Here is a 17,708-nt window from a genome sequence, read left to right on the forward strand (position 1 = left end):
TCTTATTGTGATTTTTACTCAAGTTCGGTTGCCTCCATCAGGAGAAAATGTAATTTGATCTAATAGGCCTGTCAGACGAATGGTTATAGTCTGCCCCCTAGCGATATCTTCTGGAACTGAAGACAGTTTGAGGCACCCTGATTGAATGAGTCAAAGATCAGCGATCACAGATTAATTTACCCGTCTGTAACTTAGCTTTAGCAGGTTGAGTGAAAGAAAATGGATGTGAGAGGGCCAAGAACTAGTCAAAGTCAATAGTGATGACTTTTATTCACTATCAGTAGGGGACAGGCCCAATCCACTATAGTTTAACAAAAACATAAGTAACGTATCAGTCTTAAATAACTAGGATATTGAAGTGGATTATGCTGTTTCTGTTTCATATCTCAGACTGTGTTTCCTGGTCTATATGTCTGTCTGTGTCTGCTGTTGTTATGGTAACACACTGCTGACAGGCTTGGCGTGTAGAGCTGATCAGGCCTGAGTGTTGGAGGTACTCCACCCGGTCTACCCAAAAAAACACCTAACTATTGCCAGACTTTCTGTCTTGAAACACACGCACACACACTTTAAGTACATCATGAAAACACACACACACACACACACACACACAAACACACACACTTGCACAAATGCAGGCATACATTACACACACAACATGTTTTCTAATGAATGAATATGCAGTATTACTACAAACATTAAACTCACTGCCCTTCTGTAAAAATAGCAAAACTATAATATCGGTTTCTTTATTTGTATCGGAGCCATATGAACAAAGGACTTACACCATTATTTGCAAAGGCATCGGTCTTTCTTTTCATACAGACAAATGGACCATCACGTCCAACAATCAGGAATGCATGGTTACTTACTTGTTACTTAGCACCAGCACAATACATAGTTGAGTATAAAAGTATAAAAACATCAAACAAAATAATTATTTCTGCCAACCAGCAGCCATCTTTTCTTGCATTTTCAAGCACATTACAAATGACATTTTATAAACAATTTAATGTCTATTAGTCTAATATTAGCACCAGATGAAATCAGGTAATTCTCTCTCACACACACACACACACACACACACACACACACACACACACACACACACACACACACACACACACACACACACACACACACACACACACACACGGGCAATGGAACAGGAAATGCATGACGCTTAGAGGAAGTCTGTGGGATTGACATCCTGTAGTGTCTGAATCAGCCCTGATGAGCTCAGCTGTTTGTACACCCATTAAAAGACAACATTGGTCATAACACATCTATAACTGTGGTCATATGGTCATAACCCATGAACAGAACTATAACTGTGGTCATAACCCATGAACAGAACTATAACTGTGGTCATATGGTCATAACCCATGAACAGAACTATAACTGTGGTCATAACCCATGAACAGAACTATAACTGTGGTCATAACACATCTATAACTGTGGTCATATGGTCATAACCCATGAACAGAACTATAACTGTGGTCATATGGTCATAACCCATGAACAGAACTATAACTGTGGTCATATGAACAGAACTATAACTGTGGTCATAACCCATGAACAGAACTATAACTGTGGTCATAACCCATGAACAGAACTATAACTGTGGTCATAATAACTGTGGTCATATGGTCATAACCCATGAACAGAACTATAACTGTGGTCATAACACATCTATAACTGTGGTCATATGGTCATAACCCATGAACAGAACTATAACTGTGGTCATATGGTCATAACCCATGAACAGAACTATAACTGTGGTCATATGGCCATAACCCATGAACAGAACTATAACTGTGATCATATGGTCATAACCCATGAACAGAACTATAACTGTGATCATATGGCCATAACCCATGAACAGAACTATAACTGTGGTCATAACCCATGAACAGAACTATAACTGTGATCATATGGTCATAACCCATGAACAGAACTATAACTGTGGTCATATGGCCATAACCCATGAACAGAACTATAACTGTGATCATATGGTCATAACCCATGAACAGAACTATAACTGTGGTCATATGGCCATAACCCATGAACAGAACTATAACTGTGATCATATGGTCATAACCCATGAACAGAACTATAACTGTGGTCATATGGTCATAACCCATGAACAGAACTATAACTGTGGTCATATGGTCATAACCCATGAACAGAACTATAACTGTGGTCATATGGTCATAACCCATGAACAGAACTATAACTGTGGTCATAACCCATGAACAGAACTATAACTGTGGTGAACAGAACTATAACTGTGGGTCATAACCCATGAACAGAACTATAACTGTGGTCATATGGTCATAACCCATGAACAGAACTATAACTGTGGTCATAACCCATGAACAGAACTATAACTGTGGTCATATGGTCATAACCCATGAACAGAACTATAACTGGTCATATGGTCATAACCCATGAACAGAACTATAACTGTGGTCATAACCCATGAACAGAACTATAACTGTGGTCATATGGTCATAACCCATGAACAGAACTATAACTGTGGTCATAACCCATGAACAGAACTATAACTGTGGTCATATGGTCATAACCCATGAACAGAACTATAACTGTGGTCATATGGTCATAACCCATGAACAGAACTATAACTGTGGTCATAACCCATGAACAGAACTATAACTGTGGTCATATGGTCATAACCCATGAACAGAACTATAACTGTGGTCATATGGTCATAACCCATGAACAGAACTATAACTGTGGTCATATGGTCATAACCCATGAACAGAACTATAACTGTGGTCATAACCCATGAACAGAACTATAACTGTGGTCATATGGTCATAACCCATGAACAGAACTATAACTGTGGTCATAACCCATGAACAGAACTATAACTGTGGTCATATGGTCATAACCCATGAACAGGACTATAACTGTGGTCATAACCCCATAACAGAACTATAACTGTGGTCATATTGCCTGAACACAACCTTACTGTGGTTCTGTGGTCATGAATATAACCTTGTGGTTCTATGGTCATAACTCAACCCTGGCTGTGGTCCTGCTATGGTCATGAAGTGCTCCAGAGTGCAGGTTAAATACCAGTCCACTTCTGTCTCTGCCTCTGCAGCATCTTACACATTCTCCTGAGGATGTTCCTTCCTGGTGATGGCATCTTGGTGTTCTCAGGTTCTAAATATGGATTATCTAATGCTCACAATAAAAAATATATATTCTAGCGCTTAAGTGGGTCACAGCGCAAACATGTTTTCAAGTTCCAGGTCTATGGTGTTTATTAATCTGAGAACCTCTGCATGTCACTGTTGTCTCTACGGGTGGGGCTGATGTCAAGGAAACGGTCGCAGGGGAACTCTATAAGGTCGCCCCCTTCCTCCAGGGTTCCGAGCCGTGGCGGCCGGCTGCTCTGGAAGCTTGTGAAGTCTGTTGACACCGCCGCCGTTGTTGTCATGGAGCTGCGGAACGGTCGCCGCGTGGAGTACATGTGGCGCACATGCACTGCTGACTTCCTCCTTTTCAGCTTCCGCCTCAAACTTCGCCCCAGCCAGGCTCCTCCAATCACCAGAAGAAGGACGGCGTTGCCGGCCAGTGTTCCCACGGTGACCAGTTGGAGGTCAGAGGTCAGTGTCTCTTGGTGATGAACCTCTTCTGGGAGAGTGACCAATCCGGCGCAGTGGTCCCTGGGCGCCACCTGACACACAGACCCTCCCACCACACCCTCAACACAAGCCATGTAGGTGATGTCTGGGCTTAGTTCTCGTAACATCACCGACCGCGCCGTGCCACGGGCGTACACGTACCGAGGAAAACGGTCAGATGACCCAAAGCGGTCAAACAGCACTCGGTAGTGGACCTCTTCTAGTCCCGGTCCGGCTCCCGGTGTAAAGCGGCTGTGGTCGCGTGTGGTCCAGTGGACCGTGGCCGTGCTGGAGGCGACCTGGTCGACTGTCACGTTGGTGATGAAGTGGCGGTTGAACACACAGGGGTCGGTCACTGCAGGTATAATGTCCTCGTGACCGCCTCTGAACAGGTCAAACCGTTCCTCTTTTCGAGGGGTGGGAGGAGAGGAGGTGAGGAGCTCTGTGATTGGCCCACTGAGATGGTTACCATGGCTATTTTGGTGGTCAATTGTCTGAGGCCAGGTTGTGGTTGGAGGCGTGGGGTTGTTCAGGAGAGGGGCTTGTGTTTGAGGAATGCTGCGGCCCGGAACGGAATCCCACCTCCCTTTCTCACGCTTCCCAGAAGCCTCAGCAGAAGGTCGCGACCTTGGGCTGGCAGATATTTTCTTCCTCCTCCTCCTGTTTGATGACAGGGATTTGTCCCGCTCATCTTGCCCTCCCTGGTCCCCTTGGATACCCACCTCCTCCTCTCCCTCCTTCCTATCCTCTCCCTCTCTACCCCTGCCTACCTTCTCTATTGCCTTCATCTCCACTCCCTCTCTACTCCCAATTTCCCTATGCTCTTCTCCAACCTTCCTTTCCTCTCCCTGCCCTCTCTCCCTGTCCTCCAGCTCCTTCTCCAGGACACCCCCTCCTCTGCTCTCCTCAGGCCTAGTCTGTGTCTCACACAAGTGGCTCCAATTCCCTGGGGGCTGCAGCTGGGAGCTGTTGACATAATCTAGATACTTCCCCCTCAGTGTCGCTGGGTGATGACACTGCAGGAAAACGGCCAGCAGCTTCCCCTGAGAGTGCGCCGACTTCATCCACTGCTTCAGCTCGCCCAGGCGGCAGTCACACGTCCAGTTGTTGCCATGGAGATCCAAATCGTAAAGGCCGCTGTTGAGGGCGAATATGTTACCGGAGAGGCTCGTGAGCCTGTTGTCTTTGAGTTTTAAAACACTCAGATGCTTCAGTTGTTCAAAAGCAGATGGGTCCACTGTGGAAATTTGGTTGCAACTAAAGTCCAGCTCCTCAACTCTCTCCAGCGGGTCGAGAAGTCCTGCGGGAAGATTCTCCAGTTCGTTCCCGTCAATCAGAAATTCTGTCAAACTCGACAGTCCTTTCAACGACTCGCTTTCCAAATGGTAGATGTTGTTATTGCTGAGGGATAGTTTAGAAAGCTTTTTCAGATTCCGAAAGACGTGATTTCCGACGTGTTGTATTTCATTTTCAGAGAGCAGCAACGTATTCAGTGACCTGAGCTGGGAGAACGTAAACACATTACGCACGGCTGTCAGTTTGTTCTGCGCCAGGTTGAGAAAGCGCAGTTTGGTGAGCTTGGAAAAGGCGTTTCTGTGAATGTGACTCAGCTGGTTCGATTCTAGATGGAGATAATGTAGATTAGTCAAGCTCTTGAAGACTGAATTCTGTAACAGTTCTATGGCGTTCCCATCCAACCGCAGCTTCACAATGCTCTCCAAGTTACCAAACAGCTCTGGAGTAATCTTCTTAATGTCATTGTTATTGCCATACAAAGTTGTCAGTTTTGCCAGTGATTGTAAAGTTTCTGGGGGTATTGTTGATATCAGATTGTTGCCCAAATACAGCTCCTCCAATTTGGAGAGCTTTTCAAACGCTTTAGGGTGAATGGTCTGTATTTGATTATACTGTAAGTTCAACCTTATAAGATTTCCATACCGTGTGAAGTCGAAGGCGGAGATGTTACCGATAAAGTTTCCACCGAGGCTGAAGACAAGCACGTCCTCTGGGACCCGCGAGGAGTGCACCTTGGGCACCGCGCGCAGCCCCCGGTTTGTACAGAGGATGTGCTGCGCTTGCTGGCAGTCGCAGCGCTCAGGACAGAAGCCGCTAGCGGGTGAAGGCGAGAGGAACCCGTCACAAGAGAAAAGTAGAAAGCAGATGACACCAACGAAATTACCGGTATCCATTCCAAAACGGCAGTTGGCTCAAACTTCTGATGCGGCATTCCCCCTTTGTGTTCAAGTGCAGTTACCCCGACTCTCCACTCTCACTTTGGTGTCCGATACATGTGTCAATTTTTCACTTGTTGCTCCGTCATTGTGGAGGAAAGTTGTCCTACACATAGTTTAGTGTGAAAAGGTGTCTGGATCCATGGCTAAAAACTGCTGTTCATAGAATACATGTATTTGTGCGCTGCGCTGTCATGCCGTGTGAGGAAACGCTCACCTCCCCAGAATGATCCATATCCCGGCCCCAAGTGGTCATCTGGAGCAAATTACAGAACCTGAACGCAGGGTTCACGCGCAGAGCACACACACGCGCGCGCTCAGCCCCTCCCCCGCATCTCCCGTCCCCGCCACCACCATTAGTGTACAGCGCCTGACTACAGGATTCAGAGCTGCGCGTGCATGCACACAGACACACGTCCTCTAAATCTAATCAAATGCGTGGATGATAGGACGCATATACGATATCTTGTTGTATTCGAGGCATGGAGAGAGAGTGAGAGACGTGTCTGAACCTTTTGACCGAGTTTTCCGCGTGCCCCCGCACCCCCTATGGCTCGCGAGGTGAGATTCGATACTCGGTATGGAGAAAGCAGACGGGAAGCCTTCCTTCCCACGAGGGTCCCCCGGGGGATCCCGGACTGAGTGACTCAGTCTTGGACTACCTCCTCGCACACGTTTCAAAGTGCATAATGGATCTCTCCAGACAGCATAGGCTTAGCACCAGAGGAAGACAGTAAAAGAAAACGTTCTCATTTCACAGGATCTCAAATGTTGCACTGAAGAAAAACACTTAATTCGGTGTGTTACTGCTAGAATTCAAATTGCTTGCAGACAGTCATTTACCTCCATGCCATCATCAATGAACACCAATGTATTCAAGATGGCTGGTCAGTGGTACCTTGGGGAGGGTTGGGGCTCAAACACACATGGTTCACATTAATGCAAGAGGAATTCAGGTCATGGTGCCTGTGTTAAGACTACAGAGGCGGGGTGCCAAATCTTTGATTAGGATCTCTACTTGAAAGGCTGGGTACAAAGCATGATCTATGTAGTCAGGGTTCAGTTCAGTGAGCCATGTAGTGGACTGTAGATTAGACTGTAGGCTGTATGTTAGTCTAGTCTGTATACTGTCAACCTGGGCACAGAGGTCGACGTAACATAGTATCCCTCCAAATAGTATATGTTACATTTCCTATGTATTAAATTGTGGATGTCCTTCATCCATTTTGCTGTTATGATTTACAATTTGATGATATTTTCCAAATTGAAATTCGTACAATACGTTTTAATTTGTTACAAATTCCAAGTTGTTGTGGCCAACGTTAACTAGATGGCTAACACTAACATTTGCTAGGCTAGGGGTTAAGGTTAGGAGTTAAATTAAAGGTTTAAGGTTAGGAGTTGGGTTAAAGGGTTAAGGTTAGCTAACATTCTAAGTAGCAAGTAGTTGTAAAGGTGCTAATTAGCTAAAATGTTAAAGTTGTCCATGACAAGAGTTGAACATGCAACCTTTGGGTTGCTAGACATTTGTGTTATACACCAACCCAACTACCCTACTGTCAGTATTATGTAACCATACCAAACGTAACATATCATACTAATTTGAGAGTCCCAGATTTACATTTACTATGTTACATCTAGTCTATGAGACCAGACCGACTGTGTAATGCTGCCTACTGTGTGTAAGAGCCCTACAAGCGTTGCTTCCTCTATAGGCTGCGTTTACACAGGCAGCCCTATTCTGATCTTGTGCCACTAAATTGGTCTTTTGACCAATCAGGTCAGATCTTTTGCTAAAGATCAGAATTGGGCTGCCCGTGTACACACCGTCTTTAGTGTCCCACAGCTTGAATCAAGAGGTCTGGATACACTTGCAATGCAACCACAACATCTTGTAGAAGACCAGAGTGAAAGAACATTGCAGTAAATCCTACATGAGCACTGACTCTGGAGACAAGGTTGCAGATTTGTCCTAAAATAGTAGTCACACACACCCACCCAGCCAGTTGTGCACATGCACCACATGCATTTACATGTTCACATTGTAGTCATTTAGCAGACACTCTTATCCAGAGCGACTTACAGTCACGGCAACTCCAGCACTCCACTTTCAACCTCATTTTCATCATCTCCAGTACATTACTAGTGTAAACGTGTGAAAATGGTGCATTTCTACAAAAAATATGTAGTTAAAAAGTTGTACCCAATGCCATCATCTAAAGTTAAAACATTTGAAAAACAGTGATTTTATACAGTGATACTCGTTGCAGATTTGGAAAAATCTGTGATTTACTTTTAATCCTATCCTGTGATGTCACAGAGAAGCATTTTTGGGGGGGATCTTTCTTATCTTTCTAACCGCAGATTATAGAAAAGCAAGTGATGCAATTTTTCCAAGACAATTCATTTTTTCTGACTATTGTAGCGGTAAATTCCTAGGATTGCCTTACAGTGAGGGAGAAATAACCCAGAGTTAGAGAAGAACATTATACCCGTTCTCATGCATATCTATAGTTAGAGATCACAGTGTGTCATGACTCTACACAGAACTAGGATCAGGGAAGCTCTGTTATGAGTGAGTAACTATGTGTATGTGAAATGCAGCTGTGTGTGTGTGTGTGTCAGAAATGCAGCCCATCTGGGAACCCCCCTGCCCCAGCGAGGTCATTTCCTGTCTGGCCCTTCATATGAATTTCTCTCTCAGTCTGACAGACCGATGGGAGGAATATCTCTCCCTCCCTCTCTCTGGATGCATTTTTGTAAGCCCAGTTCTCTCTGAGAGCCAAGAAACAGCCCTGGATCAGTGGAGACACACACACACTGTCCATGGACACTCGCCGAGTTACACTGTCAGTCAGTTTATGTAGTGTCATGGAATATAACTGGATTTTTCACACTCATTTATAATCACAGCTTTGCACAGATCCTATGTTATTGCATGGTTTTGTAAATTACACACAAATTAGTGTAGTAGTCTTATACGAAAGTCTCTTCGTAATGCAGAGCTAGTCAATGTTAGTTATGTGAGTAAACAGATATTCAGTAAAGAGAGCTGATGAGAGGGGGGAGTTAAAAAGAAGAGACGGAGAAACTTAGAGATAGAAAGAGGGAGAAGGTGTGAAAAAGAAAGAATAGGCAGACATGCTTGTAAACAGAGAACCTCTTTCCAGTGAGCTATAGTCTTCTGGAGTTGATCCAATTCCAGACTTTCACAAAGAGGTCCATTTAGGACCCCAGACAGAGTTGTCTGTCAGTATGCCTGAGCACAAAGACAGACACAGTCTGGTTTCATCAGCCACTCTCTCCAATCATCCCTCTATTCCACACAGCCTTGGACCGTCCAATCAACACCAACGCAGATGACATTTCACTCCCTCAACACACAGAGAAGCCTCATTCTGTCAGTAAGAGAGAGAAAGAAAAGTTGGTTCTCTGAATGTGGCAGTAAGTGTGTAAGTGAGATATCATCTAGGTTATTTAATGTTTGTGTGCGAGTGTATTGATGTTTAGGTCATGAGGGGGTGTGTGTGTGTGTATATATGTGAATGAGACAGTGCGGTATATGTCGTCTAGGGAGGGTTGGCTTTCCCGGCTGTACAGCTCAGGTTTGAAAAAGCCCACCTCAGTCAGCACTCGTGTGTGTGTGTGTGTGTGTGTGTGTGTGTGTGTGTGTGTGTGTACCTGTGTTGAGTTATTCTGCAGGATCTGTGTATCTGTGTTGAGTGAACTTGCAGGATCTGTGTGTATGTGTATCTGTGTTGAGTGATTCTGTGGCTGTGTGTGAGACAAGTAGAGCGTCTCTGTTTGTGTGTTTTGAAAACCTTATGCATCCGCATGACACATCTATCATTATCTAACAGAACTGTGACAGTTTGAGTTGAACTAGTTCACGAAGCAAAAAAAATGTAGTCTTTAGGTCTGTAACAGCTTTAGTGGCCTTTGGTCTCCCCGGGATGACAAATATACACATATACAAATATAAAAACACAGAGGGTGATATAGCCTTGAAGTGATGATGATTTACCACCCAGCTTAGGGCACTCTGAACACACACACAGCAGGGGTGAGAGGGGGCTCTGAAGTAATGATCTGCCTCACACACACACAAAGCAGCGGAATTCCCCTAATTGGACACACATGGCGTTTTTTTGTCTGCAATCACAACAGCTTTTCTCAGAGGACCTCGAGACTCAATAGGGATTAACTGCATGCGAAACAGACCCCCTTGCAGACCAATGTAAATGCCACATGCAACAAGATGCATCTCTTTGGGCTTATGACAATAAACAGAGGTGATAGAACAGGAAGTGGATCAAATACTTGTTCTCCCCACTGTATGTTGGATATATGTGTGTACATCTAACCAGCTTGAGAAAATGGAGAGAGCAAAAGATTTTGGTAGAAGGAAGTTGGAGATTTAGAGGAGGAGAGAGGGGGAGAAGTAGTTGGAGAAAGAGGGGGACATGGTGAGCGAGAGAGTGGGACAGACAGAGGGAGAGAGGGTTGGAAAGTTTACATGAGCAGCAGCTGTTTGGATCGTTAAGTACTTTAACCCAAGCCAGAGACTACAGATCTAAACCACACCAACTATCTCTGGTCCCACTGGCTCAGTGAGCGTGTTTGTGTGTATGTATTTGTGTTTGCTTGTGTGTGTTACTGTGTGCAAGTCAAAACCAGTGAGTGTCTAAACCTGCATGATAGTGTGTGTGTCTGTTAGTCCTGTATTATAAGTGTGAAGGGAGAACCTGGGCCCCATGCCTGCTCTCCATCCAGCCCCCTCTCTATCCCACCACACATCCCCCAGTTAAGCCCAGCTGGTTCCCATGGAGGGAAGGAAGAAGGGGAAGGGGTGAGGAGAGGGGAGGATAGGGTGAGGAAGACTTTGCTGGGCTATCAGTCTCATCTCACATGCAACATTCCTACAATGTTAAAATGACTTCGAAAAACCCAGAAAAAGAATCCAAAAGGGTTTAACATTACTGCAACATGGGAGTCATTCTCACAAAACTTTTCCCCAAAATTCTTAATTGTTAAGTTTCACGGAATTTCCTCTTGAATCACTGAGATTTATGAGATTTATCTATTTTATAATGACTCATGTTTTTTTTATCAGATATTATGCATTTGATCAAAATGTTGACGAAATAATATTGCTCCCCTAATGAAAATGCCAGAGTTAAACATAATACTGAAAAAAAATTATAATGAAATTATACAATTATAAGATTAAATCAAGACTTTTCCCAATTTGAGCTCTAGCCGTTTCAGTAATGAGAAAGCCAAGACAAAGGAGATGATTGTGGACTACAAGAAAATGAGGACCGAGCATGACCCCATTCTCATTGATGGGGCTGTAGTGGAGCAGGTTGAGAGCTTCAAGTTCCTTGGCGTCCACATCAGCAACAAACTAACATGGTCCAAGTACACCAAGACAGTCGTGAAGAGGGCACGACAAAACCTATTCCCCCTCAGGAGACTGAAAAGATTTGGCATGGGTCCTCAGATCCTCAAAGGGTTCTACAGCTGCACCATCGAGAGCACTGGTTGCATCACTGCCTGGTATGGCAACTGCTCGGCCTCTGACCACAAGGCACTACAGAGGGTAGTGCGTACGGCCCAGTACATCACCGGGGCCAAGCTTCCTGCCATCCAGGACCTCTATACCATGTGGTGTCAGAGGAAGACCCTAAAAATTGTCAAAGACTCCAGCCACCCTAGTCATAGACTGTTATCTCTGCTACCACATGGCAAGCGGTACCGGAGCTCCAAATCTTGGTTCAAGAGGCTTCTACCCCCAAGCTATAAGACCCCCCCCACTCTTTTACGCTGCTGCTACTGTCAATGCATAGTCACTTTAATAACTTTACCTACATGTACATACAGTGCCTTGCGAAAGTATTCGGCCCCCTTGAACTTTGCGACCTTTTTCCACATTTCAGGCTTCAAACATAAAGATATAAAACTGTATTTCTTTGTGAAGAATCAACAACAAGTGGGACACAATCATGAAGTGGAACGACATTTATTGGATATTTCAAACTTTTTTAACAAATCAAAAACGGAAAAATTGGGCGTGCAAAATTATTCAGCCCCTTTACTTTCAGTGCAGCAAACTCTCTCCAGAAGTTCAGTGAGGATCTCTGAATGATCCGATGTTGACCTAAATGACTAATGATGATAAATACAATCCACCTGTTTGTAATCAAGTCTCCGTATAAATGCCCCTGCACTGTGATAGTCTCAGAGGTCCGTAAAAAGCGCAGAGAGCATCATGAAGAACAAGGAACACACCAGGCAGGTCCGAGATACTGTTGTGAAGAAGTTTAAAGCCGGATTTGGATACAAAAAGATTTCCCAAGCTTTAAACATCCCAAGGAGCACTGTGCAAGCGATAATATTGAAATGGAAGGAGTATCAGACCACTGCAAATCTACCAAGACCTGGCCGTCCCTCTAAATTTTCAGCTCATACAAGGAGAAGACTGATCAGAGATGCAGCCAAGAGGCCCATGATCACTCTGGATGAACTGCAGAGATCTACAGCTGAGGTGGGAGACTCTGTCCATAGGACAACAATCAGTCGTATATTGCACCAATCTGGCCTTTATGGAAGAGTGGCAAGAAGAAAGCCATTTCTTAAAGATATCCATAAAAAGTGTTGTTTAAAGTTTGCCACAAGCCACCTGGGAGACACACCAAACATGTGGAAGAAGGTGCTCTGGTCAGATGAAACCAAAATTGAACTTTTGTCAACAATGCAAAACGTTATGTTTGGCGTAAAAGCAACACAGCCCATCACCCTGAACACACCATCCCCACTGTCAAACATGGTGGTGGCAGCATCATGGTTTGGGCCTGCTTTTCTTCAGCAGGGACAGGGAAGATGGTTAAAATTGATGGGAAGATGGATGGAGCCAAATACAGGACCATTCTGGAAGAAAACCTGATGGAGTCTGCAAAAGACCTGAGACTGGGACGGAGATGTGTCTTCCAACAAGACAATGATCCAAAACATAAAGCAAAATCTACAATGGAATGGTTCAAAAATAAACATATCCAGGTGTTAGAATGGCCAAGTCGAAGTCCAGACCTGAATCCAATCGAGAATCTGTGGAAAGAACTGAAAACTGCTGTTCACAAATGCTCTCCATCCAACCTCACTGAGCTCAAGCTGTTTTGCAAGGAGGAATGGGAAGAATTTTCAGTCTCTCGATGTGCAAAACTGATAGAGACATACCCCAAGCGACTTACAGCTGTAATCGCAGCAAAAGGTGGCGCTACAAAGTATTAACTTAAGGGGGCTGAATAATTTTGCACGTCCAATTTTTCAGTTTTTGATTTGTTAAAAAAGTTTGAAATATCCAATAAATGTCGTTCCACTTCATGATTGTGTCCCACTTGTTGTTGATTCTTCACAAAAAAATATAGTTTTATATCTTTATGTTTGAAGCCTGAAATGTGGAAAAAGGTTGCAAAGTTCAAGGGGGTCGAATACTTTCGCAAGGCACTGTATTCTTACTTTTTGGGGGTATTTTAAAAAAACTGTTGTTGTTTAAGGGCTTCACTGCAAGGTCTACTACACCTGTTGTATTCAACACATGTGACAAATACAATTTGATTTGGGGTAAAGTTTTTTTTAGAGAATACAAACCTGATTCTGAAGCCATAAAAGCTAATAACTTAACTTGTGCTCATCTAAGGATGACTCCACTGGATGATGCATCATGGGTGGAAACAACGTTATTGAAAAACTGATCCGAGTTTTTACAGGAACTTGAAAAAGTGTTACGGTAATGAGACATGTCCACAGACACTGTTTGTACGTAATGAATATTATAGTTTAATGTCAACTTCAACTAGTATACCATTGTTATGATTTATGGACAAACTACAGCAACATACTTTGAGTTTTATTCAAGTAAGTTATGTTTATCAGAATAATTGTTTAAATAAAAGGACCTGAGACTTTAACCCTGACGCATTTTGGTCATGAGAATTTGGGGTGAAAATGTACAAAATTCAGGGGAAAATGTACAAAATTCAGGGGAAGATGTAAAATGTATTTAAAATAAGACACTTTCCCAAAATCTAGACATTGTGGTCATTAGAATGATTGTTGATTTTTGAAAATGAATCGTATTGTAACTCAGTTTGCTAAAGACATTTTAAAACTGGTTTCATGAGAATCACCCATATGGAATAGGCATTTACTAGTCTCTCAATACTGTTTTGGGGGAACTCCAGTCACCCTTGACATTTTGGGTACCACCTCGCATATACAGGAGGAGGGGAAGGGGGCGGCGTGGTATGTGGGGTGGCCAACCTATCAGGACTTCAGTCAGCCTTCTGAGAACACAGAGTAGGGAAGGGTAGAGGGAGGTCGACATCTGGAACACATTATGGAGCACACGATTTCTCAGTTGAAAGGGAGAAAGCGATACAGTACAGAGAAACTGTTCGGAGCGATAGAGAAATGAGGGGAAGAGAGAATGCAGAGAGAGAGAGAGAAGTGGTTAAATAACACACTGCATGTGTTTGATATAACATCTGCACACGTAATGGAGTTCAATCACATAATTACACTAAAGGGACATACACTCTAGACTCCATTCCATTGTTGTTTGAGACACACGCATACATACTGGAAGAAAAGACAGCCTCCTAGACACATTCACACCCTCATTACTTAAGTACAAGATGAAACAGATCAGGATAGACCAGTTGAGGTTGATTACAGAGAGAGGAGTATTTAGCCTTGATGTCATTGTGTTTTCAACACTGAAGCAAGCTACTATGTAGGTTAGTTAGGGACCATAACATCTGAAGGGCAGCTGTGAATGATCTCTGCTTTCACTGCTACAAGCCTGACAAGCAAGCCTAATACACATTATTGGACTGGCCTGGTACAACAGCACCCTCCACTGACTGTTAGAAACACCATGGGGAAGTGGCATAGAATTGGAATTTAGACTGCAGTGACTCGAATGAACCTGTAGATGACACCCTTTCCTCAATATACACAGTGTACAAACCATTAAGAACACCTGCTCTTACCATGACATACACTGACCAAGTGAAAGCTATGATCCCTTATTGATGTCACTTGTTAAATCCACTTCAATCAGTGTAGATTAAGGGGAAGACACAGGTTAAAGAAGGTTTTTTAAGCCTTGAGACAAGGACTGTGTATGTGAGCCATTCAGAGGGTGAATGGGCAAGACAAAATATTTAAGTGCCTTTGAACAAGGTATGGTAGTAGGTGCCAGGTGCACCGGTTTGAGTGTCAAGAACTGCAACGCTGCTGGATTTTTCACGCTCAACAGTTTCTCATGTGTATCAAGAATGGTCCACCAACCAAAGGACATCCAGCCAACTTGACACAACTGTGGGAAGCATTGGAGTCAACAAGTGGCAGCATCTCTGTGGACCACTTGACACCTTGTAGACTCCATGCTCCGACGAATTGAGGCTGTTCTGAAGGCAAAAGGGGAGGGTGCAACTCAATATTAGGAAGATGATCTTAATGTGTTATACACTCAGTGTACAGGACACCTGTGTCATCTTGGGCTGTTTTATTGTAGATAAGTGTGTCTGATCAGTCACAGTAGTTTAGGGTGAAGGGGTGCATCTTAACAAAGAACACAGAATAGGTGACACAAATGTGGTGGCTGCCACCTTTTGCTGCGAGGTGGCGCTACAAAGGGCAGGAGGTGTCATTCATGTCATGCAAAGGAAGAAATTTGTTTTGTTGAGTAAACAAATCTTGAATTGAGGCTCAGTAAAGCACACTAAATCACTGTAGGGAAATGTGTGTGCTTGGGAAAAACCCTCATTTGAACAGTATGGGTTATTTCCCAAAAGAGAAAGTCCCAAAGAAACTGCTTGTCAAGAGTAAAAAGTATGTGTGCCCACTTCGCACCATCTTATACAAGTAGTACAGGTTCTCACTTCTCTCTTACACAAACACTTTGAGGGTATAATCGCCATCACTCTGCACACTGCCCTATCCCACCTGGATAAGAGGAAAACCTATGTAAGAACTCTGTTACTTGACTATAGCTCAGCATTCAACACCATAGTAACCTCCAAGCTCATCATTAAGCTCGAGGCCCTGGGTTTGAACCCTCCCTGTGCAACTGGGTCCTGGACTTCTTGACGGGACGCCCCCAGCTGGTGAAGGTAGGAAACATCACCACCACTCCGCTGATCCTCAACACTGGGGCCCCACAAGGGTGCGTCCTCAGGGTCCTGTACTCCTTGTTCACCCATGACTGTGTGGCCAAGCACGCCTCCAACTCAATCATCAAGTTTGAAGACGACAAACAGTAGTAGGCTTGATTACCAACGATGACGAGACAGCCTACAGGGAGGAGGTGAGGGCTCTGGGAGTGTGGTGCCTGGAAAACAACCTCTCACTCAATGTCAACAAAACAAAGGAGATGATCGTGGACTTCAGGAAACAGCAGAGGGTGTACCACCATCGACGGGACCACAGTGGAGAAGGTGGAAAGCTTCAAGTTCCTTGGTGTACACATCACTGACAAACTGAAATGGACCACACACACAGAAAGTGTGGTAAAGAAGGCGCAAAAGAGCCTCTTCAACCTCAGGTGGCTAAAGAAATTTGGCTTGTCACCTAAAACCCTCAAACTTTTACAGATGCACAATTGAAAGCATCCTGTCAGGCTGTATCACTGCCTGGTACGGCAAAGGCTCTCCAGAGGGTGGTGAGGTCTGCCCAACGCATCACCGGGGGCAAACTACCTGCCCTCCAGGACACCTACAGCACCCAATGTCACAGGAAGGCCAAAAAGATCATCAAGGACCTCAACCACCCGAGCCACTGCCTGTTCACCCCGCTATCATCCAGAATGAGAGGTCAGAACAGGTGCATCAACGCTGGGACCGAGACTGAAAAACAGCTTTTATCTCAAGGCCATCAGACTGTTAAACAGTCATCACTAACACATTAGAGGCTGCTGCCTATAGGCATAGTCTAGAAATCAATGGCCCCTTTAAGGAATGGAACACTAGTCACTTTACTAGTCACATTACTCATCTCATATGTATATACTGTATTCTATACTATTCTACTGTATCTTAGTCCATTCCGCTCATCCACATGTATATAGTCTTAATTCATTCCTACTTAGATTTGTGTCTATTGGATATATGTTGTGTAACTTGTTAGATATTACTGCACTGTCAGAGCTAAAGTGCAAGCATTTCGCTACACCAGCAATAACATCTGCTAATCACGTGTATGACCAATAAAATTTGATTTGATTTATGATTCTGACGGGAGTGGTCACCTCTTCGTCACTGACAATCCCTGTAGGGGCACTTTCACAATGGGTTATAGGCCACAGGTCACATGTTACACAAACCGGGAAGTGTTAACCAGGAAGTGTTAACACAGGTGAGAGGAGAGCATGCGGTTCTTACCGTCTCACTCGAACGCACTTTATCACATTTGTACTGTAATCAAATGTAGCCCTAATGGAAAGCTGTATTTTATACCCTGCAATAGACCTAAATGGGAACATCACCCACAACAAAACCTTTTTTTACGAGGACACGTCAAGAACTGCTATCAACCTGTGCAAGATGGGAATTGCTACAATCACAAGAATGTCCCTTCGGGTTAATAAAGATGCTTTTAAAAATTTCAGATGAGTCCCCATTATGAATAGCTAAACTTCCTTGCTGGGCTGGCCCCAAGGGGCCAGGGTTCCGGTCTAGAAGCACAGATTGTACGGCTCCTACAGTTTTGCTTCAGTACTGCAGTTTAACTGACACCCCACCCAGAAAGACAATTTCCA

At 44.1% G+C, this 17,708-nt stretch overlaps 1 protein-coding gene across 1 annotated transcript; it reads right to left on the reverse strand.

Moving 5' to 3' along the window:
- Positions 1 to 2,300: 2,300 nt before the first annotated feature.
- Positions 2,301 to 6,728, reverse strand: LOC118399587 (TLR4 interactor with leucine rich repeats-like). The gene has a single exon (XM_035795782.2). It carries the CDS (start codon positions 5,843 to 5,845, stop codon positions 3,296 to 3,298), a length of 2,550 nt encoding a protein of 849 aa, XP_035651675.1. The 5' UTR covers positions 5,846 to 6,728; the 3' UTR covers positions 2,301 to 3,295.
- Between the last annotated feature and the right edge of the window lie 10,980 nt (positions 6,729 to 17,708).

The sequence above is a fragment of the Oncorhynchus keta genome, chromosome 20, assembly GCF_023373465.1.
Source record: "Oncorhynchus keta strain PuntledgeMale-10-30-2019 chromosome 20, Oket_V2, whole genome shotgun sequence".
Classification (NCBI taxonomy): Eukaryota; Metazoa; Chordata; class Actinopteri; order Salmoniformes; family Salmonidae; genus Oncorhynchus; species Oncorhynchus keta.